Below are 26,819 nucleotides of genomic sequence, written 5' to 3'. Positions count from 1 at the left end.
ATTTTTCCTTGGTACTCTTATGTTCCCCGTCTGTCGTAAGAGGTGACGACCCAGTGTTAAAAATCGCGTCCTTAGTTATACCCTTATGTAAAAGTTTCAAACTCTTAAGAACACATCTACAGTGTATGGATCAACTAATAACTTCTCCTCACCCTCATTTACAATAGAGTAAAATAATATATTATTGGTCCACCTTTTCAATACAAAATGAAAATTACATAGGGACTAGTTTCGACCTAGTAATAGGTCATCATCAGCCTGAAGTAAATTAAAGCGTAAATATCAAAGAAAACATAAACAATGTAAACACAAGTACAGTCTTTTTAAAGGTACATACCATGTGGGAAGTTGAGTAGAGATATATTAAAAATTCTCAAAATTATGAATAAAGGACCCCTCCTTAACATAATAGAGAATTGCTTTATAAATTTAGACCAATATTTCAATCCCAATTTCAATCTCAATGACATTTCCGAAAAATCAAACATTCTTTTTGACCTGCTAATTCAACTTTTCAGACAATCAAAACCTAATATTAAAGGTCCGATTGTTCATTCTATTTTTACTACTTTTCTTAATCATTCTTCCATATTCCCACATCCCTCAGCCCCACTTAAAAAAAAAAATCTCATACCTTTATTTTCCTTCCTTCACCTCCTCAAAAATTTTCCTTTGATCCTTACCTACCTCCGTTTCTCTCTGCAGCTAAAAAAATAAATAAATAAATAAATAAATAAATAAATAAATAAATAAAATTCTTACTGTCTTTTATTCAGAAACAAAATTTCCTTTGATCCTTTCCTACATCCGTTTCTCTCTTCAGCTCGCCGGGCTGAGTGGCTCAGACGGTTAAGGCGCTGGCCTTCTAACCCCAACTTGGCAGGTTCGATCCTGGCTCAGTCCGGTGGTATTTGAAGGTGCTCAAATACGACACGTAAAAGAACTCCTGCGGGACTAAATTTCGGCACCCCGGCGTCTCCGAAGACCTAACAGTAGTTAGTGGGACGTAAAGCAAATAGCATTATTATTATTATTATCTCTTCAGCTCATCACATCATGCTTAAATTTTCCTTTTGGCATATTTATATATTAAAAAAAAAAAACTTACTGTTCAGAATCAAATTTATAGTCCGCATTGAACTGCGAATTTATATCCACCTTTATTTAACTCCATATACGTTATTCCACCTCGTGAAACATCCATCGTCCTTCAAGATTCCAGAAGCAGAAGAGCTTTCTCCTAGTATCATACTTCGCATCGTCTATTAATTCTAGTTTATAAACATCTTTAAGAAGACAATGTTACGATTCTTTATTTTCAATTGATCTCTGAATGAACAACATTATCGCTTAAGAACCAAGTTTTTTCGATTTCCATTTCCACAATTTATACGACGCACGGAACTTTTTTAAGGATCTCTATTTTTTAACATAATATAGCGCTTCTCTGGTTTCCTAAGCCTCCTCGCGCAACAATTGCCTTGTTCCAAAAAATGAAGAGCCTTTCCAACATCCATGTATTTTGACGTCTTTCAATACCTTATAAAATACGACGTAATCTTCTTCGAATATACAACAGCTAAGAAGAAGCCAGCATTCAACCTACTATTCTTCTTTATTACATCATTTAGTGCACAGTGGTCTTTTATAATATACGGCGCACCGAACTTTACATAACTTCCACTCAGTGCTTCGTCAATTGGAAGAGTTATTATTTTTAATATATCTCTACTCAACTTCCCACATGGTATGTACCTTTAAAAAGACTGTACTTGTGTTTACATTGTTTATGTTTTCTTCGATATTTACGCTTTAATTTACTTCAGGCTGATGATGACCTATTACTAGGTCGAAACTAGTCCCTATGTAATTTTCATTTTGTATTGAAAAGGTGGACCAATAATATATTATTTTACTCTATTGTAATCACAGTTCAATACTGATCTATCATTATGAAACTTATTTCTTTTAACACCCTCATTTAGTTGCTAAATTGCAAATAACGGTGAAGCCTGAGCATTGAACACAAAAGTTTTCAGAAATTTTTCATACTTTGTCATAATTTATTCGTCCTGATGTTGGCATTCTCTTTTCCATTTGTGTGGACCATCAAAACATTGGTTCATTCACTTTTTCATTCCGAGATGATTTCATAGTTTTATTCGATCTCTTTGAAGAATGCTCTTCTAGTTTATCTTTCATTTCAACCCAGTCCAAACCTCTGTGATCCCTACATTTACTAAAATTCTTTCATTTTTCACTTTTCTGTCTACGTCAGGTTGTTGTTTCTGTTACTACAACCTGTTTTTGTTTTGCCAGTATATTGTATGCACAACACAGCTGACCAAATCACAGTGAGACCGACTCATGTTTCAAAGCATAGACAGGGCTGAACTCTGCTGCTGTGTGGTTTAGCCTGCTCATGCACATTCTTCTGACCTGCTTAGTGATATACAATATTAAATAGAAGGAAGGATCCACCTTTCAATACTCCATTGTTAAGTTGAACCAAATAGAAGTTACAACCTGTTCATTTGGGACCGGTTTCAACACATTAGAAGTGTCATCATCAGCCAATGAACAAAGCAGTGACCGAGCTCGATAGCTGCAGTCGTTTAAGTGCGGCCAGTATCCAGTATTCGGGAGATAGTAGGTTCGAACCCCACTATCGGCAGCCCTGAAAATGTTTTTCCGTGGTTTCCCATTTTCACACCAGGCAAATGCTGGGGCTGTACCTTAATTAAGGCCACGGCCGTTTCCTTCCCACTCCTTGGCCTTTCCTGTCCCATCGTCGCCATAAGACCTATCTGTGTCGGTGCGACGTAAAGCAACTAGCAAAAAAAAAAAAAAAAAAAAAAACAAAGCAGTGCGAAAATTAAGTCATAAAGGTCTAAAAATAAACTAACACAGTGATTGCAGGCAAAAATTTAACATTATTTCGTGCTGAAAAATTCCAGTTGATGTTCATAACACAGTGATCACAGTCAAAAGAGTAAAAAGAACACCACTATTTTGTGCTGAAACAAATGCAGTTGAAGTTCATAATCAGGTCTAGTACAATCCTGTTATGCTGCATTCACATATGAAGACGTAAGATGATGATGTATTTGAGATCAATAGCGAGTTAAAGGACTTGTTCTAATATGCAAACTTGAGGGATAACTCGTTATGAAATTGAACTTGTGATATGCAGTTATGTATGTTGGGTATTCAGCCCGAAGGCTGGTTGGATCCTCAACATGTTCACCATTAGCTGTCATAGATGGCCTAGGTGTCACTGAAGAGGCGTACTAGGGAAATGAGAAGTGAGGTAGTTTCCCGTTGCTTTCCTTACCGAGCCAAAAGTTGCTATTGCACATCAGTCTGCCAAGCCCACTGAAATGCCTGCACCAACCGACCCTATGAGCGACATATTCACACCATTCATAGCAGGGACTGGCTGCATAAGGAATGGCATTACTAGCGTCACTCATACCTCAGTCACTTTCATATTGTCAAAGCCAAGGAAGAGACTCAGACAGGTCAATGAAAGTAACAATTTTATTCTATCCCATACTAGAAGACATAGCGCACTGTAAACACTACATCTTGCCAGCAAAGGCTACTAAGCCTTTTCCCCTGAATGACAACTCCATTAAATAAATATATAGAATTAGATGAAAAAATATCTGTATGCACAATCATCGGTGATCTGCATTTAAAGCTGTCCCCCAGGTGGGAGATTCCCTATCAGTTGTTTGCCTAGTCTTTACTTAAATGATTTCAAAGAACATAGAAATTTCATTTTATTCACAGTAAGTACACAATACAAATAAAATATATTGCAGTAGTTAATAATAATATAATAGTAAGAAGAAGAAGAAGAAGTAGAAGTAGAATTGACATAACTCAAATTTTATACACCAACTTATGGTTTTTCCCTCAGTTCTCTGAAAGTCACAATTCTATTATATATACAGAATTAGATGTAAAAATACCTGTGTTCGCAATAAGTAGCCTACATATTAAATATAAATCAAATAAATTGCTTTACTTCACACCAACAGACAGGCCTTATGGCGACGATGGGCTTGAAGTGGAAAGGAAACAGCCGTGGCCTTAATTAAGGTACAACACCAGCATTTGCCTGGGGTGAAAATAGGAAACCACGCAAAACCATCTTAATGGCTGCCGACGGTAGGATTCAAACCCACCATCCCCCAAATGCAAGCTCATAGCTACGCGGCCCTAACCGCATGGCCAGCTCGCTCGGTCATCTTTGAGAATATGTCTCTTTCTATCAGTAGAGTATTTTTTAAATCGTCATATTTCGTATAGGCTTACCCGAGATGCAAAGTAGCCCTGTGGTTTTCTGATTCAACATCTTTTATTTAAGTTATTACATCACTTGGCTCACGTACCCACTGCCCACTTACACCGGTGACCTCGTGATTCGATTATTGACGACTTGTGCAATGATGTGACATACGAACTGAGAAAATACTGAGCAGTTCTTCCCAATATAAAACAGACAATTTCGAGTGGTCACGAGCATGACTTATAGTCAGAAGGTAGGTTAGAGAGTTGAGTTGTCGAATGTCAACTAAGTTATAATACTGGTCTATTAAACTAATAAATAGAAGAACCTAATAGCCTACCTATTTAATAGCTAGTTACTTTGGAATTATGTTTTGACTGCTGTTTTAACACTGCAAATAAATCCATATATTATTTAAACCTCCCGGTAAGAAGAGGGCAGTGAATGCAAATGGGTATTATTTTCAAATGACCTGAGAGGGAGAGCCCGTCCAGTGTCCAGTGTGTTGATAATGAACCGTATGTGCGTGTTGTCTCACTGATCTGTGAGTGAGCCACTCGGCACTGTCTGCTGAGAGTCAACTGAATCATGTGCCGTGAGCTCTCCGTTCCTGTGAATTGATTCACTCGGACACTTGACTGAATTGATGTACTGCTTTGAATCGTACACTCAGTAGTCAGCACTAATACCTTGGTTGTACAATGACCAATGGTGACAGAAGGAAATATGACATAAATGTAGATTAGCCCAATCAGGGAAGGCCTTTTTTAACCCTGAAATCATACACTGAGTACCTCATGGAATTTTTGTTTTGCACTAATTTTGTGTTTGCAATCCCTATAGCCTCTCACCTCAGGGTGCTTGGTTGCTCTAAATGTAACAAATGTCACCTGCTTGTTTCTCAGAACGTATGTGTAGGGTATACAGTTCCCCAGTGTATGATTAATGAAACTTCATTTTATTGCAGCCAGTATGTTTTTTATGTTTTCTAACATGTGACTATGCATTTTCTGTTGAATGTGTTTGAAATGGATCACCTTGAAAGTGATGAACAGATTTAATTTGAATTATATTGATCTGAGCCTGATACCCCTGTGGATATAATTCTAGTGAAATCTAAGATGCTCCAAACAATAATGGTGAAATATAATATATATTTTCCCTTGATGCTTCAGAAGATAGGTAAGTACATCCCTTGATCAAGTAGTAAAGAGAAAAAAGCAGAAGAAGAAAGGGCAGAACAAATTACTAGAAAGAAGCCTCGGATTATGACGGCTAGTAGCATTCAATACAAGTTATAAATCTCATTTTTCAACCGTATTGGAGTTCAGAGTATCAAATTATTAATTATAATAATTTGATAGTAGCATTCAAGCCGGTATCTCCATTGATGTTTCTACTAGTGACGCACATGTACACTGTGTTGAAGAAGAGTAAATCTTAAAGAGGAGGCCATGTTATGGATCAAATGTCTGCCAAATAAACCTGCAGTTGGAAAATAAGGCAAAGGCTACTTTACAAATTTTCTGGTATGCAAAACCTTGCACTGTGACAACACAGTTTTTGCAAAAGACAAAGCAAATCCAAAAATAAAACTTCTTCTCCATTTGGCAGAGGAATTAATGAGGCCTTCGATGTCATGACAACTGGAAATCTCATAATTTTGCAGGGTAATCTGCCATTATGAAGCAACTGGGAGATGGGATTCCAACTCAGCCAACACCAGCCAGTCGAGATTTGGAAGCTCTAATGTCTCTCCAAGGTCAAAAGACACTAATACCACTATTGTTTCCAGTGAATGTAAGATGTTTGTTTATAAAAACTTTACTTTGCAATCTTGTCTGTCTGGAAGACCCTTAATAGGATGAGAACTGGAATGCCTAGAACCAAGGCTCCACTCAAAAGATGGGGTTATACGCAGAATGCCGACTGCAATTGTGGTGCAATTCAAGATTGACCATCTATTTCACTGTCCAAACTGCCCTGGAACCCCAACTTTACTTCATTACAGTCAGTGGAAAAGCTATTGTGGCTGCTTCATCCTTAAGCCCTTTCAGCATTTGAGGGTACTTGGATACGATGATCATCGTCATGTTTTGTTCAGTTAGTTTTTGAAGGAAGTGTGTGGCCAAGACATGAATATTACAAACAGATTAGAGCAGAAGTTGTGTTACAGTGAAACATTAGCACAATATAGGGTGACATGGACTGCTCTATCGAACTAGTCTTATCAGCTGATCACCAAAAAGCAAGGCAGTAGAAACTATGAAAGGACTTTGGTATTGTGGTTGACCCACAGGCTGTTCATGAATGTTTGGAAGCTTCAGAAAATTGGCAAAAGGGAATATTACTACAAAGGAGGTAAATAGCAGTTACATCCCAGGTCATCAAAATGATGGGAAGGTAATTTATTTTATTTCAGTTTAAGATTAGCATAAAAACTTTTTAGCCTTAGGAATAGTGATACAGTAGAGTCCCGTTAATCTGAACCCCGTTAATCCGAAAGTCCGGTTAATCCGAATTGAATTATTCATTTTTTTTAAAGTTGTCCTTATTGAAATGAAAGACCATATTATAGAATGAAGATTTACTTGCACTTTTAGTCATATTTTACTAGAATAACTTAATGTAAACATAACTACACAACGTAAACCATCAATCACTGGGCGTTCATCTTTATAAAGTCTGTTAGTTTCTTTTGCCGTAGTGATTGGAACCTACTCGAAGATGCAGTGTTAAACCAGAATCTCATAAACATCACATCAATGGGCGTAGTAGCGGAGTGTTGCTCGACGTAGCGTACGGCAAGTTCTAGGCGGTCGCGGCATCTGACTATGAGACTTGTGTAAGCCGTTACCGTATTTTAGCAGTTTTAGGAGACAAGTTTTAACCTAGTTTTAGTCGTTTTCTCCTCTACGTGTTCTTAACTACCCTACTGTAATTTTATACAGTTTTTTTTTTATTAATGTAACTGCTAAATAATGGGCTTTTCAAATTACAGTATATACTGTACTGTATTATAGAATATTTTCCTCAGACGGTTGAGGCGCTGGCCTTCTGACCCCAACTTGGCAGGTTCGATCCTGGCTCAGTCTGGTGGTATTTGAAGGTGCTCAAATACGTCAGCCTCGTGTAAGTAGATTTACTGGCGCGTAAAAGAACACCTTCGGGAGAAAGTCCCGGCACCTAGGCGTCTCCGGAAACCGTAGGAGTAGTTAGTGGGACGTAAAAACAATAACATTATTATTGGAAAATATTTTCCAGTTAATCCGAAAATTTTGTAATCCGAACAGACTCCGGTCCCAATTAGTTCGGATTAACGAGACTCTACTGTACATCTATACTTTTACTGCTAATTTATTTGCATCAGCAACACTTTATTAGTTCTGTTTCTTATTTTGTTTATTCTTTTTTAGGTTATCTGTCAGATAGTGACATGGTGAGAATGTGTGCACTTTCTCGCCAGTTACCCGACTTGTGCGATGGTTACATGTCCGAAGGTGGAGCCTCTCTCTATGCCCGCTCTCACCAGGTGTTCTATCGCGACAGTAGGTGAGTGTTATTTGAGATTTTCTGTACATTTAGCAAGAAATAAATGACCCATGGACTAGCTTCACTGACTGAATGATTGTCCTCATCTAGCATGATAGCATGTGTGCTGATCCTAATATGCTTTCGATGGTTTGTCTTCCAGCTCTGGATATATGCATGGTAGGCAACGGTTTCAGTTCATTCAGTATAGTGCCTTGTTTCGACCCTGTTAATATTCATCAGCATTGCATCAAAAGTTTCTTGGTATCATTAATGTGGTAAAGAATCTCAAACTGTTAAATGTAAGAGCTATTTGCTATTTTTGCAAATATATTTCTGCATACAGGATGTTTGCAAAGTACCATCCAGTAATGACAGGTTGAGATAATGGGGATCGAGATAATTAAAATGTCTAATTCCTGGGCCAACTGGGGCAAATAGAGTAATGTGTGGGACTCAAATATCCCATGAAAGGAGCCCCAACAATGTCTTGAATCATACTCGTATTCTTGAGATCTGTCAAAAACAAGTTTTTGCACGAATATAATATTTTTTCATGCCTATCGTCATTCAGGAGTAAAAAATGGAACTGAGACCAGAAGAACGACCATGGAGGTTTCCAATCTAATACTGTACTCTGGATGTTAGAGGGTTAATTTATATTCTAACTGTTTAAACCACCTTTTTCACAGCCTGTGATTACTAGAGAGCATTTTTTGTACATGCTGGTGTGCTAATAGTGCATAGTTGATCATGATTGATCTTTAATTAGCCATCTTTCATTATTGTCTGTTAATGACTGGTGTATAAGTAATGTTCTTATGATGTTTTGACCGCTTTTCAGTAATGTAGGATTGCTGCCATAATACTACAAATTGTTAATTTGATATACAACTATCATACATCCAAGTTTTTCTAATTTTATTGCAGAGTGGTCCAGTTAGGTTAACTTTGTGTTTGTACAGATGTCTGACTGCAGTCATTACTTTCAACATTCCAGCAATGTAAGAGTCCATTTGATAATTGAAAATAGTTAATTTTTCTGTGTTCCGTTCCGTGTTAAATACGATGAAGTGGAGTAAGAATATTACACATATATCAACAATGTTGGCTGTTTTTCCACCTGATGGTGAGTATAATTGGAAGAGAAGCTGGAAAGCTTGAGAAAATCCTTGGAAGACAGAGGCCTAAAAATTAATAGAAAGAAAACCGAATACCTGTGCCTCGGATGTGAGGGGAATGAAATGTTAAAGATGAATGGTACATGCTTAAAAACAGTGGATGGTTTCAAATATTTAGGATCTTTTGTGTCTAAGAATGGCTACCTACAGAAATTAACCACAGAGTGGAGTCTACCTGGATGAACTGGAAAAGAATGTCTGGCATCATGTGTGACAAAAGACTTATAAGGGTTAAAGGAAAAGCCTATAAGACAGCAGTGAGGCCAGCCTTGTTGTAAGGGGCAGAGACTTGGCAACAACAAAGGCACAATGTAATAAAGATGATGTTGCAGAGATGAAGATGCTAAGATGGATGAGTGGTGTCACTATAATGGACCACATCAAATATGAGAAAATCAGAGGCACACTTGAAGTGACAGAAGTATCAAAGAAAGTACAGGAGAGAAGACTGCTATGGTATGGACACATTATGCGAAGGGATGAAAGGTATGTAGGGAGGAGAGTGACAGACATGACTGTGGATGGGACCAGAAATAGGGGAAGATCAAGGAGGAGGTGGACAGATAATGTACGAGAAGATCTGAAGGAGAAGAAATTAGGGGAAGATTATGCGTGAGATAGGAAAAAGTGGAAAAGACTTGCCAGAAACAACGACCCCGGGATAAGATGATGATGAAGAAGAAGTATAATTGAAGTTGTCGAATATAAGATGCAGGAAATAAACAACACTCTGGAACAAACCTAATGGAATGTATCCAATAAAGTCATGTGATGCAGGTAATATTAGATTAGGAAACGCAGTCCTAAAGAAAGTAAATGGAAACGGTTACTTGAGACTGGATTCACTAACAATAGCAGGAGGAAGGACATAAAATGCAGGCTAGCACAAGAAGCAGAGTCTGTTTTAATTAAAAAACAATTAAAAAATGCCTACATCATAGATATTCATATCAGTATAAATGTTTTTGAAGGCTTATGTATGAAGCGTGGTAGTAACTAGCCCAGAAAGAGTATAGAAGCTTTTGAAATGTGGTGTAACATAAGAATGCTGAAGGTGAGATGTGTAGATCAGATCACACTAAATAGTGTTGTTGAGAGGAGAGCAGTTTGACAAAATTTGACCAGAAGAGGAGAGACGTATTTTACAACACCCAGAGCTTGTTCAATTAGTTTTTGAGAAAAGTCTAGAGGGTAAGAACAATAAGGGTTGACCAAGGCGTGTGTATGACAAACAGATTATAATAAAGGTAGTAGTTACATAGAAATGAAAAGGTTAGCACTGGATTGGGTGGTATGGAGAGGTGCATATGGACTGATTACCCAAACAACCACCTTGACGATTCCAGGCGACTGTATGTATTGAGTGTCTCCAGTTGTTTTTTACATGAATCCTTTCACTTCTTCCAGTGACATATTGATTGTATTTGTGATGAATTCTATCCATCTCTGTGGCCAGCCACCCTAGTCTCAGAATTCTTTCAACATTTCCAAGTACACCGTCAAAAAAGTTCTGGGACAAGTGTTGTATTTCTGAGGTTGCAGTGCGAACAAAGAAACAGATGTTGGTTTTATGTTACAGTACCTGGTATGTGTACATTGGTATGTGGTCGCACACGCACTAGGTGGCAGGGCTGTGCTTAGCAACACTCTGTTTGGTTTGGTGACGGTGACACAATGGGTGCTGATTGTGAACAAAGAGTGAACATTAAGTTTTGTGTTAAGCTCAGAAAACCCTTAGTGAAACGTGGACAATGATTACACAAGCATATGGTGGTGATGCACTGTCAAGAAGTCATGTGCTTGAGTGGCACAAAAGGTTTTGGGAAGACAGAGATTCAGTGCAAGATGATCCCAGAACTGGCCGCCCATCTGCAACACATTCTGGTGCAAATGTGTAGCGTGTAGGGCAAGAAGACCACCACGTGACTGTGCATGAGATATCAGAAGAGCTTAGTTTGAATAATGACATGTGTCATATAAGATTTTACGCAACGATTTAGGGAAACTGAAACTGAATACAAAACTCGTCCCACACACCCTAACAGACGACCAGAAAGTGGAAAGGCGAAGAATTTCTGCAGAACTACTGGATAGAGCCAGACGTGATCCCACATTTCCAACAAAGATTATTGCTGGGGATGAAAGTTGCTGTTACCGTATGACCCCCACATGAAGCGTCAAAGTGCAGAACTATGGAGTCCTGGATCACCAGCTTTGAAAAAAGTCAAATGTCAACCTTCAAGAACAAAGACAATGTTGATCGGATTGTTTGACAATAAAGGGTTAGTTTGCCATGAGTATGTTCCACCAGGTGAAACTCTTTACATCGAAGTCTTGAAACATTTGTGACAAGCAATTCGATGTCGCTGCCCTGATTTGTGGCAGTCTCAGGACTAGTTCTTACTGCACAACAATGCAAGACCTCACACTGCTTTATCTGTTACTGAGTACCTGGCCAGACATTCTGTCACTGTCGTCCCACATCCGCCCAATCTGTCGCCTTGCGATTTTTTCTTGTTTCCGCGAGTGAAATTGCGACTGAAAGGAAAGCTTCATCAAGATACCTCAGACATCCAATGGGCTGTGACACATTAGCTTACAAGCATTGCAGTTGACAATTTCCCTGCTTGCTTCCAAGACCTACAGAAATGCTGGCAATTGTGTATAGATAGCCAAGGGGACTACGTCGAGGGGAGCTAAGATCATTACTTAGGAAGTGCAACACACATACTCTCTCTCTCTTCCTCTCCCCCATGTTATAAGACCTGCTAGTTCATCAAAAAAGAAATGTTCAAAAATTATTCTTCTTAGTTCTGTGTTGGTCTTCGCATAGCGCTACATCTAGATGCTCAAACTTATCTATGTGTTCAGAGTTAAGTGTTCAGAGTTCAGTGTTCATGACCGCCTGTGGGTGGGGGACGAAGATGAAGAGTACACTCACGGTATACCCTGCCTGTCGTAAGAGACGACTAAAAGGGGCGACAAAGGGATGATTGAATTAGAACCATGAGATTACTTGTGATTAGTACCATCATTGAAAGATAAGAATTTCATTATGGTCCGTATTGAACTGGGATCGCAATTAAAATTAATAAAATTATGTAATGGTTCCACCTTTTCAGTACATGTAAACTTAGTAATGTAAGGTTACATCACTAGTTGATCATAAACAGTACCAGTTCGACCCTAAGTTCCGAGTCATCATCAGCCGATCACTCAAAAACAGAAAAAACAATGCAGAGGTAAATAAACAGTAATGCAGAAGATATAGCTTTTTCACCAGACGTAAGTTCGTGTGGAGCAGTATAACACATGTGACTAGCACCGTATCTCAAAAGTTTTTATAATCCTGAAGAGAAGAATAAACAGCTCGAGGAACAATCTTGCAATCGCTAACAGACACAAGTTCGTGTGGAGCAGTATAACACATGTGACTAGCACCATGCTATTCAAGTTTTTAAACTCTTGAAGAGATGAAGAATAAATAGCTCAACGGTCAGTATTGTAATCGTATGCTTGATGTATGAAGATGCAGACGATTAGTCTTGTAATGCAGAAACAGTTGACATTAAAAAACAAATGTGAAGAGAAAGTAAAAAATGCAGTATTAGAACAATTGAGGATCACAATTGACAAACAAAGGTTTCTTGAAGATGAGTGCTCAGGCAGCTCTTGAGGTGGCGAAGAGGATAAATTTGAAGGTCATATTGATCTGAACCAAAAATGAAATTTTAATTCCCAGTTCAGTGCGAAAAAAGAAAGAAATTCAAAGGTTAATAGAAGCCAAAATAGGTGAGGATAGACTTTAAAAGGCAATGAAGTAAGCAGGTAAAAATATAATATATACGGTAATACGTATTGTACAACATTATATATAGTAAGGGGTTGAATTTGGAAATGGATCATAGAGTGGAATGTGTGATGGAGAGTGAGAAGAGGAAAGGAGGGAGGACTAGTAGATTTAAAGCGGAGCAGGTGGGTGAGGTATAAAAGAAAATGGGTTGGTACACAGTGCCTGATTTAAAATTTCTCTTTGACTGTGTCATAAAATAATAATAGTGTAATACCAAAGGAATGGAAGGAATCTATAATAATACCAATTTATAAAGGAAAGGGTGAAAGAAGGAAACCTGAGAACTACAGACCAATCAGCCTGGCCAGTATAGTTTGTAAAATACTGGAGAGTTTAAAGTACATCAGAGGGATATGTGATGATAAAGATTGGTTCACAAAGAGCCAGTATGGATTTAGAAAGAAATTTTCTTGTGAGGCACAACTGGTGGGATTTCAGCAGGACATATCAGATCAGTTGGATTCAGGAAGCCAGTTAGATTGCATAGCCAATAGATCTTTCCAAAGCTTTTGATAGAATGGGCCATGGAATATTATTAAAGAAATTGGATAAGAACATTTCTAAATTCAAGGGTCCAGAAAGTCAACGTAGGAAATGATGTATCACAGGAAGAGAAAGTTTGAAAGGGAATTTCACAGGGTAGTATAATCGGTCTGTTACTCTTCTTAATATACGCAAATGATTTAGGGAACAATATAACATCAAAAATAAGATTTATGCAGATGACATAATTGTTTATAGGGAAATAAATAACATTGAGGATTGTTCAGAATTACAAAGGGACCTTGAGTATCCAACAACGGGTTGAAGAAAATAATAAATACGAAGGTTAATGGAGGCAAATCAACTGTTACAACATTTACAAACAGGAGCTTTATAACTGAATTTATCGCAAAAGATGGCAAGTGCAAATACTTAGGTGTGAGATTTGAAAGTTTATTTGAACTGGAAGGGTCATTTTGATGAAATTGTTGGGAAAGCATACAGATCGTTACATATCATAATGAGGCTACTTAAAGGATGCAACAAAGAATTAAAAGATACTTAAGTATGGTTCGTTCATTATTGGAATGTGCAAACAGTGTTTGGGATCCTCACAAAGAATACCTGCTAAAATAAATAGATAGTGTGCAGAAGAAAGCAGCAAGATTTGTAACAGGGGATTTCAGGAGAAAAAGTAGTGTATCAGAAATGTTAGAGGAACTTGGGTGGGAAACTTTAAGTAAGAGAAGGGAGAAAACTAGACTTATAGGATTATGTGGAGCCTATACGGGAGAAGCGCGGGGAGAAATCTGTGAGAGGCTTCAGTTGGAAAATAATTCTATCGGCAGGACTGACCACAAGTATAAAATTAGAAGGAATTTTAGCAGAAGCGATTGGGGTAAATTTTCATTCATTGGGAAGGGCATGAAGGAGTGGAACAGTTTACCAGGGGTAGTGTTTGATCCATTTCCAAAATTTGTACAGATATTCAAGAAGAGAATAAACAGCAGCAGAGAAACTAAATAAAATGATAGAAGGCATTCGACCAGTGTAGGTTATTGTTAAATAAAAAAAATGTGTGTGAATAAATTAATTCCATCCGCTGGTCTGTGGAGATTGGATAGCCGAAGTAGGGGACTGCCTGTAGGGGTGAAGTACATTGGGAACTTCGAGGGCCCTGGGACCGCTGTGGTATCTGTGAAGGCCTTTCAGAAACTCTGAAAAACGGTGGCGCAGCAGGTCATTATGCTACTTAGGTTCCAAAATGGGTAAAAAATAAATAAGTAAATAAATGCAATGTAAATTTTAATCTTATACCAGTTGTATAGTATTATTTGAAGTAATTCCACATACTGTATATGAGTTAACTATGTTTGTAAGTACAGGGGATATTAAAAGTAGAATTTTGTATACACTGTATATTTATTAAGGATGAGCTGTGTTTAAAAAAAAAAAAAATGTTAGCGTAAATTGTATAATAATGTATTCTAGGAAAAGGTCGTCTTCTCTTGTTCATTTAAAATTTAGTGCTTGACAATAATGTATTTTAGTGTACCATTTGCCACCGAGGTAGACACCTCATTTGCAAATAGAAATTAGGATGAGAAAATTGAAGAGGATATTAGGTTTTTCAGAAATGTTGTTTAAATTGAAATTAGGATTAAATTACTGGTCAAGGTGAATGAAAGAGTTTTCAGTTGTGTTAAGTAGGAGGCCTTTGATAATTATTTCAAGTATTTGCATGTCCTGTTCTATTTTGGTGAAGTTATGTTTAGAGTCATATATGTGTTGTCCTTCTGCAGAGAATCTGTTGTATTTTAATGCATTGACATGTTCGGAATATCTGATAGTAAAGTTGCGTCTGGTTTGCTCAACATACAAAGAATTGCAGTTGTTGCATTTGAATCTGTAGACTCCGGATTTTGTAAAAACATTAGATTTGTTTACTAAGTTAGAGTTGTGTTAGATATCGACATTTCTGTTGTTGGTTCTAAAAGCTATTTTTACGTTGTGCTTTTTAAAATTGTTGGTAACTTTATAAACGTCTTTATTTAAGGTAAAAGTGGAAAATGCGCAGGCGTTGTTTTTTTCTTTTGCTAATGTGGTCTTGGGACGGTGGTTGAATTTGTTGATTATTCAGTCTATGAAAGAGTTGTTAGAACTGTTAAATTTAGTGATAATTCATTGTTTAAGTCTTTCTTAGACATTAGAGTATTAAAGGCACGAAAGACTAGGCTGTTATAAGTAGCACGCTTGTGTACTTGTGGATGCAATGAGTCTTGTCGAATGGTGGTTGCTGTTTGAGTTGGTTTTCTAAACATTTTGTAGGATAAAGAGGAAGATTTAAAAAACTTTTAAAGCATGATGCTACGGTCACAAGTGTTATACTGCTCCACACAAACTTAAATCTGTTAGTGATTGCAAGATTGTTCCTCAAGCTGTTTATTATTCTTTTCAGAATTATAAAAACTTCTGAAACACGGTGCTACAGTCACATGTTTTATACTGCTCAACACAAACTTCCGTCTGGTGAAAAAACTATGTCTTGTAAATTACTGTCTACCTGTGTATTGTTTTTTCTGTTTTTGAGTGATCGGCTGATGATGACCCGGAACTTAGGGTCAAAACCAGTACCGTTTATGATCAACTAGTGATGTAACCTTACATTACTAAGTTTACATGTAATGAAAATGTGGAACCATTACATAATTTTATTTCACTTTACAAATAAAAGTATTTATAAAATCCTCCTTATCAATACAAATCAACTCATCTGTTAGATGAAACAAAGTCTATACATGTTTCAGCTTATTCTCAAGGCCATCTTCAGTAGCAGAACAATTACATGTATAGACTTTGTTTCATCTAACGGATGAGTTGATTTGTATTGATAAGGAGGATTTTATAAATACTTGCAAAGTGACAACCATCAATACGGAATGAGATTTATAATTTGCAATAATTTTATTAATTTTAATTAGTACCATCACACGGGGAACACAATGGATCGCCATTACTTGCGAGTAGTACCACTATAAGATGTACAATATTATAGGTTAGGATCCACCTTTCAATACTCCGTAATAAGATGGTAAAAAGTAGTTACAACCTGTTTAATGGGACCGGTTTCAACACATTTTAAGTGTCATCATCAGCCAATTTGCGAAGATCTTAAAACAACTAGCACATTGAATACAGGCAAAAAATTAACATTGTATCATAACGTAGCAATTCAGTAAATGTTCAAAACACAATAATCACAGTCAAGAGAGTAAACAGAACATCACTATCTTGCGCCGAAAACAAATATAGCTGAAGTTCATAAGCAGGTCAAATATTCGCTTATGTAAAGTCGTTGCTAGGCAGGTCTTGTAGGCATTTGTTTCTCCGGCCGAAGAGCAAAAGGTGACGTGAATGAAGTCCTAGGAAAACAGTGTAGGATTTAATTTCGTCAAATTTCAAAGTGGATATATAGGTTTTATAAAATAATTTAAAACGTTAAAAAAGAATAAAGCCAAATAAAAAATATATTTAAAAAATAGGAAGAAATAATGAAAGAAATACGAGGTTCAACTCGAAACAACTTGCCGTAGTAATTGATAAAGAAATGATAAATAGAGAAAGGGGGGACGTTAATTAGAGGGTGGTGATGGTGGTGGTGGTGGTGGTTATTGTTATTAGAGGAAATACAATTGGGCAACAATCCTTAATATAATACTAATTCGAAGAAAAAAGAAAAAGAACCGACACTTCGAAAAATGAAGATATCGGTTAAAGGAAGACAAGGGCCACGAAGGGCGTGAAAATGAAAGACTCCCTAGCCCTCGCAAACCTAATAGCATCGGGGTCGGAAAAGAACAAGAATTGACCAAGGGAGGTCGGACAGGATAGATGAAAGTGAGGAGCCTGGCACAAGTAAGTGGAAGCAATGCCAGGACTCAGCTAAGGGCCCCGTGGTCGCCAACCCACGCTCTGAAGTTCAGAGCCCCTGGGGGATGGAGGATGGGAAGGAAAGAAAAAATGGAAGGGATCCGATACTTCGAAAAATGAAGATATCAGCCAAAGGAAGACAAGGGCCACGAAGGGCGTGAAAATGAAAGACTCCCTAGCCCTCGGAAAACTAATAGCGTCGGGGTCGGAAAGGAACAAGAGTTGACCAAGGGAGGTCGGACAGGATAGATGAAAGTGAGGAGCCTGGCACAAGTAAGTGGAAGCAATGCCAGGACTCAGCTAAGGGCCCCCGTGGTCGTCAACCTACGTTCCGAAGTTCAGAGCCCCTGGGGGATGGAGGGTGGGAAGGAAAGAAAAAATGGAAGGGATCCGATACTTCGAAAAATGAAGATATCAGCCAAAAGAAGACAAGGGCCAACGAAGGGCGTGAAAATGAAAGACTCCCTAGCCCTTCGGAAACCTAAAAGCGTCGGGGTCGGAAAGGAACAAGAGTTGACCAAGGGAGGTCGGACAGGATAGATGAAAGTGAGGAGCCTGGCACAAGTAAGTGGAAGCAATGCCAGGACTCAGCTAAGGACCCCCGTGGTCGCCAACCCACGTTCCGAAGTTCAGAACCTCTGGGGGATGGAGGGTGGGAAGGAAAGAAAAATGGAAGGGATCCGATACTTCGAAAAAATGAAGATATCAGCCAAAAGAAGACAAGGGCCACGAAGGGCGTGAAAATGAAAAAACTCCCTAGCCCTCGGAAACCTAAAAGCGTCGGGGTCGGAAAGGAACAAGAGTTGACCAAGGGAGGTCGGACAGGATAGATGAAAGTGAGGAGCCTGGCATAAGTAAGTGGAAGCAATGCCAGGACTCGGCTAAGGGCCCCGTGGTCGCCAACCCACGCTCCGAAGTTCAGAGCCCCTTGGGTGAGAAGGGGGAGAACTGAGGAGGATCAAGGGGGGTGTTGCGGAAGGGGGAAGTGGTATTGTGTAAATTGTGAAAGATTGATTCCTTATTTGTTGACTTCAGGTTATTTAAAAAGGAGATGAGAAAATCGAAAAGGGGATTGGGTTTCTCAGAAATATCATTCAGATTAAGATTTGGATTGAAAAACTGGTCAAGGTGTATAAAACAGTTTTCGGTGATGTCTAGGAGAGGGCCTTTATTTAGAGTGCTGAGAATTTCAATATCCTGGTTTATTGTAGTGAAAGCATGTTTTGTGTCATGTATGTGTTGTCCCACTGCCGAAAATCTGTTGTGCTTTATTGCATTAACGTGTTCAAAGTACCTAATTTTGAAGTTGCGACCAGTTTGACCTATGTAAGAAGAATTACAGTTGTGGCACTTAAAACGGTATACGCCTGATTTAGAAAAGACACTTGTTCTATTTAAGGAGTGGGAATTATGTAATAATTCAAGGTTTCTATTATTAGTTCGAAAAGAAATCATAGTATTATGTTTTTTGAAGACATTAGCTATACTATAGGTATTTGCATTGAATGTGAATGTGGTGTAAGCAGCTGGTTTGGGAATATCTTTTAAGAGTGTTGTGTTAGGGCGGTGTCTAAATTTGTTAATGATTTTTTCAATAAAATAAGAATTATAACCGTTAAATTTGGCAATAGAGCGGATGATGTTTAGTTCTTTATTTAAGTTATCCTTTGATAGCGGAATTTTGAAGGCGCGGTTAACCATACTGTTGTATGAAGCACGTTTATGTGACTGTGGGTGAAAAGAGTCTTGTTTTATGGTATTAGCTGTATGTGTGGGTTTTCTGTAAATCATATATGATAATGAGGAAGGTAATCTGTTTATTGTTATGTCTAGAAAATTAATAGATTTGTTTGATTCTGTTTCAAGAGTGAATTTAATATGTGGATCAATTTTATTGAGGCTATTAAGAGTAGAAGCTGCATTGAAAACTCTATCATCCAGTATAACAAATGTGTCATCCACATATCTAGCCCAAAATAATACATGTTTAAAGTCGTCATTGTTATCAATGAAATTGTGTTCTAAAAAGTCTAGGTATATTTCTGCAAGGATCCCCGAGGCTGGAGAGCCCATAGCTAAACCATCTTGTTGATAAATTGTATTGTCGAAGATGAAGAAGTTGTTAGTAACTACTAATTTTAAGAGGGTCATAAAATCATTAATTTCAAGTTTGCTTAAGCAACTATATGTATTTAAGTTATTTTCAATAATAGGAAATAATTTTCTGATATTAATACTGGGATACATATTGACAATATCGAAAGAGTGTAGAGAGTGGTGTGGTTGGATTTTGAAGTTATTTAATTTCTCAACTAGTTCTATGGTGTTTTTTACAGACTTATTCGATAAAAATTTGTAATTATTCTTAAGAAATTTATGAATGAATTGTGCTAATTTGTAAAGTGGGCTGGGTCTGTAATTAATAATTGGTCGAATAGGGACGTCAGTTTTATGAATTTTAGGGAGAGATTTAGCGGTTGGTAGGCCTGGATTCATGCTTAATAATTTTGTTTTTTCATGTTCAGTAAATAAGAAAGAAGAGTTCTTAAGGGTTTGTTTTAGAAGACGTTGAATTTGTTGGGTAGGATCTTTCTTTGTTATAGAAAAGGAATTATTGCTGAAGAAATTTTTGGTTTTCTCGATATAATCAACTTTATCCATTATTACTGTAGTGTTACCTTTGTCAGCTTTTGTGATGATGAGGTCCTGGTCTTTAATTTTCTTTTTGAGGTTAAGAATGTGTTTACGTTCAACGAAGGGAACAGTGTTGCTATTATCATTGGATGTGTAAATCTTATTAAGTTTTCTTTTTACATCAAGTCTAATTTCGTCCTGTAGTTCTAAAGGCATTTTTTGATAGCCAATTCAGATTCAGTGATTGTATTAAAAACACTGTTATTTTTATTTAAGTTAGGCCAGTTATGTTTAGGGCCTTTTGATTGGATTAAGTTATCATTATCATCTAGGGTTGTTTTGGATAAGTTTATAACAGGGGGGTGGAACTTACTAATTATACTGTCATGATTTTTTGGTTCATTAGGTAATTTAGTAAAAGGTTTCCTTGTCGTAGAGATATTTTTGAGATTGTTAAGTTTTCTGTCTAGAATTGATTGCTTTTTGGAAAGTATGAAGAATAATTTATCGTCTATATGGGATTGAAATAAGTCCCATTGAGCACTTGATAGTAGGCGAGTTGCTTCGAGGTGAGATTCGTAAAGACGATTGTTTAGGAAAGATTTCTTCCTATAAAGGAATTTAATTTCATTGGTTAACCATATCTTGTTAATTTTCTTTTGTGTTCTTGAACAATCATAAGAATTGCGATGTCTAAAACTGGTAGGTTTAAGAAAATTAGGGGTTAAATTATGCGCGATACACTGTGATTGTTCAAGAACACAAAAGAAAATTAACAAGATATGGTTAACCAATGAAATTAAATTCCTTTATAGGAAGAAATCTTTCCTAAACAATCGTCTTTACGAATCTCACCTCGAAGCAACTCGCCTACTATCAAGTGCTCAATGGGACTTATTTCAATCCCATATAGACGATAAATTATTCTTCATACTTTCCAAAAAGCAATCAATTCTAGACAGAAAACTTAACAATCTCAAAAATATCTCTACGACAAGGAAACCTTTTACTAAATTACCTAATGAACCAAAAAATCATGACAGTATAATTAGTAAGTTCCACCCCCCTGTTATAAACTTATCCAAAACAACCCTAGATGATAATGATAACTTAATCCTATCAAAAGGCCCTAAACATAACTGGCCTAACTTAAATAAAAATAACAGTGTTTTTAATACAATCACTGAATCTGAATTGGCTATCAAAAAATGCCTTTAGAACTACAGGACGAAATTAGACTTGATGTAAAAAGAAAACTTAATAAGATTTACACATCCAATGATAATAGCAACACTGTTCCCTTCGTTGAACGTAAACACATTCTTAACCTCAAAAAGAAAATTAAAGACCAGGACCTCATCATCACAAAAGCTGACAAAGGTAACACTACAGTAATAATGGATAAAGTTGATTATATCGAGAAAACCAAAAATTTCTTCAGCAATAATTCCTTTTCTATAACAAAGAAAGATCCTACCCAACAAATTCAACGTCTTCTAAAACAAACCCTTAAGAACTCTTCTTTCTTATTTACTGAACATGAAAAAACAAAATTATTAAGCATGAATCCAGGCCTACCAACCGCTAAATCTCTCCCTAAAATTCATAAAACTGACGTCCCTATTCGACCAATTATTAATTACAGACCCAGCCCACTTTACAAATTAGCACAATTCATTCATAAATTTCTTAAGAATAATTACAAATTTTTATCGAATAAGTCTGTAAAAAACACCATAGAACTAGTTGAGAAATTAAATAACTTCAAAATCCAACCACACCACTCTCTACACTCTTTCGATATTGTCAATATGTATCCCAGTATTAATATCAGAAAATTATTTCCTATTATTGAAAATAACTTAAATACATATAGTTGCTTAAGCAAACTTGAAATTAATGATTTTATGACCCTCTTAAAATTAGTAGTTACTAACAACTTCTTCATCTTCGACAATACAATTTATCAACAAGATGGTTTAGCTATGGGCTCTCCAGCCTCGGGGATCCTTGCAGAAATATACCTAGACTTTTTAGAACACAATTTCATTGATAACAATGACGACTTTAAACATGTATTATTTTGGGCTAGATATGTGGATGACACATTTGTTATACTGGATGATAGAGTTTTCAATGCAGCTTCTACTCTTAATAGCCTCAATAAAATTGATCCACATATTAAATTCACTCTTGAAACAGAATCAAACAAATCTATTAATTTTCTAGACATAACAATAAACAGATTACCTTCCTCATTATCATATATGATTTACAGAAAACCCACACATACAGCTAATACCATAAAACAAGACTCTTTTCACCCACAGTCACATAAACGTGCTTCATACAACAGTATGGTTAACCGCGCCTTCAAAATTCCGCTATCAAAGGATAACTTAAATAAAGAACTAAACATCATCCGCTCTATTGCCAAATTTAACGGTTATAATTCTTATTTTATTGAAAAAATCATTAACAAATTTAGACACCGCCCTAACACAACACTCTTAAAAGATATTCCCAAACCAGCTGCTTACACCACATTCACATTCAATGCAAATACCTATAGTATAGCTAATGTCTTCAAAAAACATAATACTATGATTTCTTTTCGAACTAATAATAGAAACCTTGAATTATTACATAATTCCCACTCCTTAAATAGAACAAGTGTCTTTTCTAAATCAGGCGTATACCGTTTTAAGTGCCACAACTGTAATTCTTCTTACATAGGTCAAACTGGTCGCAACTTCAAAATTAGGTACTTTGAACACGTTAATGCAATAAAGCACAACAGATTTTCGGCAGTGGGACAACACATACATGACACAAAACATGCTTTCACTACAATAAACCAGGATATTGAAATTCTCAGCACTCTAAATAAAGGCCCTCTCCTAGACATCACCGAAAACTGTTTTATACACCTTGACCAGTTTTTCAATCCAAATCTTAATCTGAATGATATTTCTGAGAAACCCAATCCCCTTTTCGATTTTCTCATCTCCTTTTTAAATAACCTGAAGTCAACAAATAAGGAATCAATCTTTCACAATTTACACAATACCACTTCCCCCTTCCGCAACACCCCCCTTGATCCTCCTCAGTTCTCCCCCTTCTCACCCAAGGGGCTCTGAACTTCGGAGCGTGGGTTGGCGACCACGGTGCCCTTAGCCGAGTCCTGGCATTGCTTCCACTTACTTATGCCAGGCTCCTCACTTTCATCTATCCTGTCCGACCTCCCTTGGTCAACTCTTGTTCCTTTCCGACCCCGACGCTTTTAGGTTTCCGAGGGCTAGGGAGTTTTTCATTTTCACGCCCTTCGTGGCCCTTGTCTTCTTTTGGCTGATATCTTCATTTTTTCGAAGTATCGGATCCCTTCCATTTTTCTTTCCTTCCCACCCTCCATCCCCCAGAGGTTCTGAACTTCGGAACGTGGGTTGGCGACCACGGGGGTCCTTAGCTGAGTCCTGGCATTGCTTCCACTTACTTGTGCCAGGCTCCTCACTTTCATCTATCCTGTCCGACCTCCCTTGGTCAACTCTTGTTCCTTTCCGACCCCGACGCTTTTAGGTTTCCGAAGGGCTAGGGAGTCTTTCATTTTCACGCCCTTCGTTGGCCCTTGTCTTCTTTTGGCTGATATCTTCATTTTTCGAAGTATCGGATCCCTTCCATTTTTTCTTTCCTTCCCACCCTCCATCCCCCAGGGGCTCTGAACTTCGGAACGTAGGTTGACGACCACGGGGGCCCTTAGCTGAGTCCTGGCATTGCTTCCACTTACTTGTGCCAGGCTCCTCACTTTCATCTATCCTGTCCGACCTCCCTTGGTCAACTCTTGTTCCTTTCCGACCCCGACGCTATTAGTTTTCCGAGGGCTAGGGAGTCTTTCATTTTCACGCCCTTCGTGGCCCTTGTCTTCCTTTGGCTGATATCTTCATTTTTCGAAGTATCGGATCCCTTCCATTTTTTCTTTCCTTCCCATCCTCCATCCCCCAGGGGCTCTGAACTTCAGAGCGTGGGTTGGCGACCACGGGGCCCTTAGCTGAGTCCTGGCATTGCTTCCACTTACTTGTGCCAGGCTCCTCACTTTCATCTATCCTGTCCGACCTCCCTTGGTCAATTCTTGTTCTTTTCCGACCCCGATGCTATTAGGTTTGCGAGGGCTAGGGAGTCTTTCATTTTCACGCCCTTCGTGGCCCTTGTCTTCCTTTAACCGATATCTTCATTTTTCGAAGTGTCGGTTCTTTTTCTTTTTTCTTCGAATTAGTATTATATTAAGGATTGTTGCCCAATTGTATTTCCTCTAATAACAATAACCACCACCACCACCACCATCACCACCCTCTAATTAACGTCCCCCCTTTCTCTATTTATCATTTCTTTATCAATTACTACGGCAAGTTGTTTCGAGTTGAACCTCGTATTTCTTTCATTATTTCTTCCTATTTTTTAAATATATTTTTTATTTGGCTTTATTCTTTTTTAACGTTTTAAATTATTTTATAAAACCTATATATCCACTTTGAAATTTGACGAAATTAAATCCTACACTGTTTTCCTAGGACTTCATTCACGTCACCTTTTGCTCTTCGGCCGGAGAAACAAATGCCTACAAGACCTGCCTAGCAACGACTTTACATAAGCGAATATTTGACCTGCTTATGAACTTCAGCTATATTTGTTTTCGGCGCAAGATAGTGATGTTCTGTTTACTCTCTTGACTGTGATTATTGTGTTTTGAACATTTACTGAATTGCTACGTTATGATACAATGTTAATTTTTTGCCTGTATTCAATGTGCTAGTTGTTTTAAGATCTTCGCAAATTGGCTGATGATGACACTTAAAATGTGTTGAAACCGGTCCCATTAAACAGGTTGTAACTACTTTTTACCATCTTATTACGGAGTATTGAAAGGTGGATCCTAACCTATAATATTGTACATCTTATTTCTCTATTCAATACGGAACAATAATGAAGTTTTTAACTTTAAATAAATAGTACCACTATGTTAGGTACACAATACGTTTGTGATTAATAGCAGCAGAGAGCGGTTCACTGTGGGTTTCCAGTACCTGTGATTAGTACCACTATATGCGGAACATCACGGGCTTACGTTGCCTATGATTTGTACCGTTATGTGAGAAATACTACGGGTCTGCGTGTTGCTTGTCATTAGTACCACTATATGAGCGACACCGTTGGTCTGCGTTGCCTGTGATTTGTACCCACTATGTAAGGAGCACCATGGGATAGTACGAGTCCTGTGATCAGTACATCTGTGTGAGGTGCACCATGGGTTTGCGTTGCCTATGAATGGCGCCATTATGCAAGAAACATGATAGGCCTGCATTACCTGTACGACGTAGAATACTTGTGAGTATTACCATAATGTTTCGAACACCATGAGTTTACACTACCTTTGATTAGTACCGCAACTTGAGAAATACTTTACTAGCGATAAGTGCCATTATGAGGGACCGTTGACTTAGATTTTGAACCCCTTTAGACAAGCATCATCAGTTGAGGATTGTGCTTTGGAAGCAGTCCCTTGGTCAGTAATATAGTTTCTGGGAAGGTGAGGCATTGCGGGTCGGATCCACTGATTGTTTTAAATTCATATTCATCCATTCAATCTTCATCATGTTTTGAATTCTGGTCAGTGGACGAATTTTGGACTTTTAAATTGTCATTGCATTTCATCTCATTTCGTACAATTAGGGGTCGAGGACCTAGGTGTTAGGCCCCTTTAAACAACAAGCATCATCATCATCAAAGTGTTCATGCAGAGCGGCATCTGCAGTAAATAAGAACCTTTCGTGCTATTCCAAACTCCACCTTGTCTGTTTGAATATCTATGATGTCACTGTCACGTGCACTATTTTCTGCATCATTGCCACCACTCGGATCATTAAAATAACTGTCACTATCAGCATCACTGTCTTCCGAATCTAACAGCGTATCACAATATAATTTTCAGCTAAATCCTTCAATTTGCTTTTTTGCTTCCCAAACCACTGTAAGTTGCCATACTTACAGCACTGCCTACTAGATGTGCTGTAGGCAGGACAGGCAAACATCCTAAAGGCAATTGGCCCCACCTCTACTTGAATTCCATGAACAGCAAGGTGTACAGTTGATGGCAGTAAAGGTTCAGAAAAAGTTTGAGGCTTATAAGTGGTTCACGCAATGCACAGTGCTAATTTGAAGTGGCTTAACGCCTACAAGCAGTTCACACAACTAGTCTACAGTATGCCATGATATGTATAAGCGGTTGGTGCGGCTGAATGGTTAATCTGTTAAAGTCTAAAAACTGCTTGAACACGTGAAGAACAGTGTGTAAAACACTTATTGAAAATGTTGCCACACATTTTAAAAAATTTGTTTTTGTTTTACAATTTGCCCATTATTATCATAAATGCCTGAACTTCCGGGCTCTAGTTATGATCATATTCTGTTTTTATTTTTATTTTTATAGATTTGATCAAACAGGAGCATGTTGATTTCCAATTTATTATGGTAGTGCCTTAGGGAACTTCCTGAAGCAGACTAAAGGAAAGGAAGACCAAAGTGGTGCATTAATTTTCTGTATAATTAACTATATTCTGTCCAAAGTACAGCCTAAAATTTGTATTAAACACAGAACTAAGTATGGCTCAGAAAACGAGTTCAGTTGTATTTCACTGAAGTTTTAAAACCTTCCTGTTGAGAGATTTCTAATTGAGTTTTATAAATCGTCTGCAATTCTGTAAATGATTTGAAACAGTGTTACTTAAAAGTGGCTTTAGAAATATTTCTACAAAGAGGTGTGGAAGTCCATTACAAGTGTCACATTTTTATTTCCCGTGTGAATTTTTCTTTCATGAGATTGGAGCAGTTAAGTAATTCATTTCGAGGAAGGTAATGC

General features: G+C 37.6%; 1 protein-coding gene across 1 annotated transcript in view; it reads left to right on the top strand.

Moving 5' to 3' along the window:
- sick (sickie) overlaps positions 1 to 26,819 on the top strand; it is a 501,196-nt gene that overhangs the window by 69,560 nt on the left and 404,817 nt on the right. Inside the window, exon 7 of the mRNA XM_067143723.2 lies at positions 7,714 to 7,849. Within this exon, the coding sequence (XP_066999824.2) occupies positions 7,714 to 7,849 (136 nt within the window). The remainder of the gene's footprint in view (positions 1 to 7,713; positions 7,850 to 26,819) is intronic.

Source organism: Anabrus simplex, chromosome 3 (assembly GCF_040414725.1).
Source record: "Anabrus simplex isolate iqAnaSimp1 chromosome 3, ASM4041472v1, whole genome shotgun sequence".
NCBI classification, from domain to species: domain Eukaryota; kingdom Metazoa; phylum Arthropoda; class Insecta; order Orthoptera; family Tettigoniidae; genus Anabrus; species Anabrus simplex.
This window is presented reverse-complemented; position numbering and strand designations above follow the sequence as displayed.